We start from the raw sequence: 2,333 nt of genomic DNA, 5'->3' as shown, positions 1-2,333 counted from the left end.
TGAACAACACCCACCTTTTCCCCCACCATCCCCGCTCTCTCCTGCCACCTTCACCTTTTCAATTTGTTAGAAACCGCTCGATATCGAAGCAGGAAGTCCCCCTCGGCCGCCATCTTACTGCGGGGCACCAGGTCCGGCCGCAAAAACCGCGCGGAGAGAAACATCCGGTGGGAGAACGCGTTCCTGGACACAAGGTTCCGGGACATTTCTCCCCAAACCCACCTTCAGGCTGACTTTCTGAAAGGCTGCATTTTTCATAATTTCCAGAAAAAATAGATTAGTCATATAATAATATTGGTTACGTGTGAACTCACAGAAATGTAGGTAGAAATGAACAGGAGCACTGAAAAGACTAAGAAAAGCAGTGCAGTAACAGTTTAGTGGGTGAAGGACACAAGAAATATCAGCAGGTTTCAAGCCTATTTTAATAAACATCAAACTCTTTCAACATTTGGGGTTATCATTGACTAGAAACTCAACTGGACTCACCACATAAATACGTGGCTACAACAGCAGGTAAGACACTAGGAATACTGCAGTGAGTAACTCACCTCCTGACTCCTCACAGCCTGTCCACCATCTATAAGGCGCAAGTCAGGAGTGTGATGGAATATTCCCCACTAGCCCCAACAACACTCAAGGATCTTGACACCATCCAGGACAAAGCACGCCACTTGATTGGACCACATCCACAAACATCCACGACCAACACTCTGCAGCAGTGATGTGTACTCGGTGGCATGGTGGCTCAATGGTTAGCACTGCAGCCTCACAGCGCCAGGGACCCAGGTTCAATTCCAGCCTCGGGTGACTATCTGTGAGGAGTTTGCACGTTCTCCCCGTATCTGCGTGGGTTTCCTCTGGGTGCTCCGGTTTCCTCCCACAGTCCAAAGATGTGCAGGCTATGTGGATTGGCCGTGCTAAGTTGCCCGTGGGGTGAGTGGGTTACAGGGGGATGGGTCTAGGTGGGATGCTGTAAGGGTCGGTGTGGACTTGTTGGGCCGAAGGGCCTGTTTCCACACTGTAGGGATTCTACTGTCTACAAGATGCACTGCAGAAATTCACTAAAGGATTTTTAGACAGCACCTTCCAGACCCACAAGCACTACCATCTAGAAGGACAAGGGCAGCACCACCACCTGGAAGTTCCCCTCCAAGCCGCTCACCATCCTGACTACATCAAATCCCTACAGTGCAGAAAGGCACCATTCAGATCATCAAGTCTGCACCTATCAGGTTGCCAGTGCTCCTGGAATGTTCTGGATTTGAACCAGGAATTGAAGATTGATAGCCAAGACATTCTGTGTGCAGGAGAAAATTCACCAGATTAGTTTGAAGATAGTATCTTTATTTCATTTTTTTAAATCATTTCTGTTCACCTGATATAAGAATATTGAAATTGGGAGAAAATGACTGATTGACTGTTAGCAACTAATGATGGAGCATGAGGGACAAGTCATGTGATCAAATTATGTCTCGAACTGTTACAGAATAAGGGACATGCACTTACAACTGAGATGCAAAGGAAATTTCTTCAATGTCTGGAATTCTCTACCATAGAAAGTAGTGGAAGCTAGATCACTGAAAGTATTTACAGGGACGATAGATACATTTTTGAAATGTCAGGGAGTTCAGGGATATGAGGAACTGGCACAAAAGAGGGTTTGAGGCTTGGGGAAGACGAGCTATGATCTTGTTGAATGGTAGGTCAGGTTTGAGGGGTCAAATGGCCTACTACTGCCCTATTTCTTATATTCGAACCTTCAGGAATACCCTTAATCACAGTTGGCGCCTCAACCAGTGATGCACATAGGGGCAGTAAGTAAAGAGCTGAATAGATTCGGAAGAACAGGGAGAAGACTTACACCTACAGTGGTCATTCAATGACAGATGGATCCATTTAATCAGAGATTATGAAAATTAGGAAAAAAGTTAAAGGGAAGGAGAACTCAAGAGCTGTTAGTAATGGAGGTAATAGGACCCAAAAAGAAGGTGCAAAAAATGGCATAAGGGCACTTTATCTGAATGCTCGGTGCATTCGAAACAAGGTGGATGAGTTGACAGCGCAAATCATGGCAAATGGATATGATTGAGTGGCCATTACAGAGACATGGTTACAGGATGGTCATGACTAGGAGTTAAATATCCAGGGGTATCAAACTGTTTGGAAGAACAGACAGGAAGGTAAGGGAGGTGTTGTTGCTCTGATTTTTAAGAATGATATCAGGGCAGTAGTGAGAGATGATATAGGTTCTACTGAACAAAATGTTGAATCCATTTGGGTGGAAATTAGGAATAGCAGGGAGAAGAAGTCACTGAGACATCAATTGCCAG

At 45.3% G+C, this 2,333-nt stretch overlaps 1 protein-coding gene across 2 annotated transcripts in view; it reads right to left on the bottom strand.

Annotated features, from left to right (window-relative positions):
- Window positions 1-180, bottom strand: part of f8a (coagulation factor VIII associated) — a 19,487-nt gene extending 19,307 nt beyond the window's left edge. For both annotated transcript variants that reach the window (XM_048617744.1, XM_048617745.1), the window contains exon 1: window positions 55-180. In XM_048617744.1, coding sequence (XP_048473701.1) covers window positions 55-164 — 110 coding nt within the window. In that variant the 5' untranslated portion in view covers window positions 165-180. The remainder of the gene's footprint in view (window positions 1-54) is intronic.
- Between the last annotated feature and the right edge of the window lie 2,153 nt (window positions 181-2,333).

Source organism: Rhincodon typus, chromosome 37 (genome assembly GCF_021869965.1).
Source record: "Rhincodon typus isolate 14 chromosome 37, sRhiTyp1.1, whole genome shotgun sequence".
Lineage (NCBI taxonomy): Eukaryota > Metazoa > Chordata > Chondrichthyes > Orectolobiformes > Rhincodontidae > Rhincodon > Rhincodon typus.
This window is presented reverse-complemented; position numbering and strand designations above follow the sequence as displayed.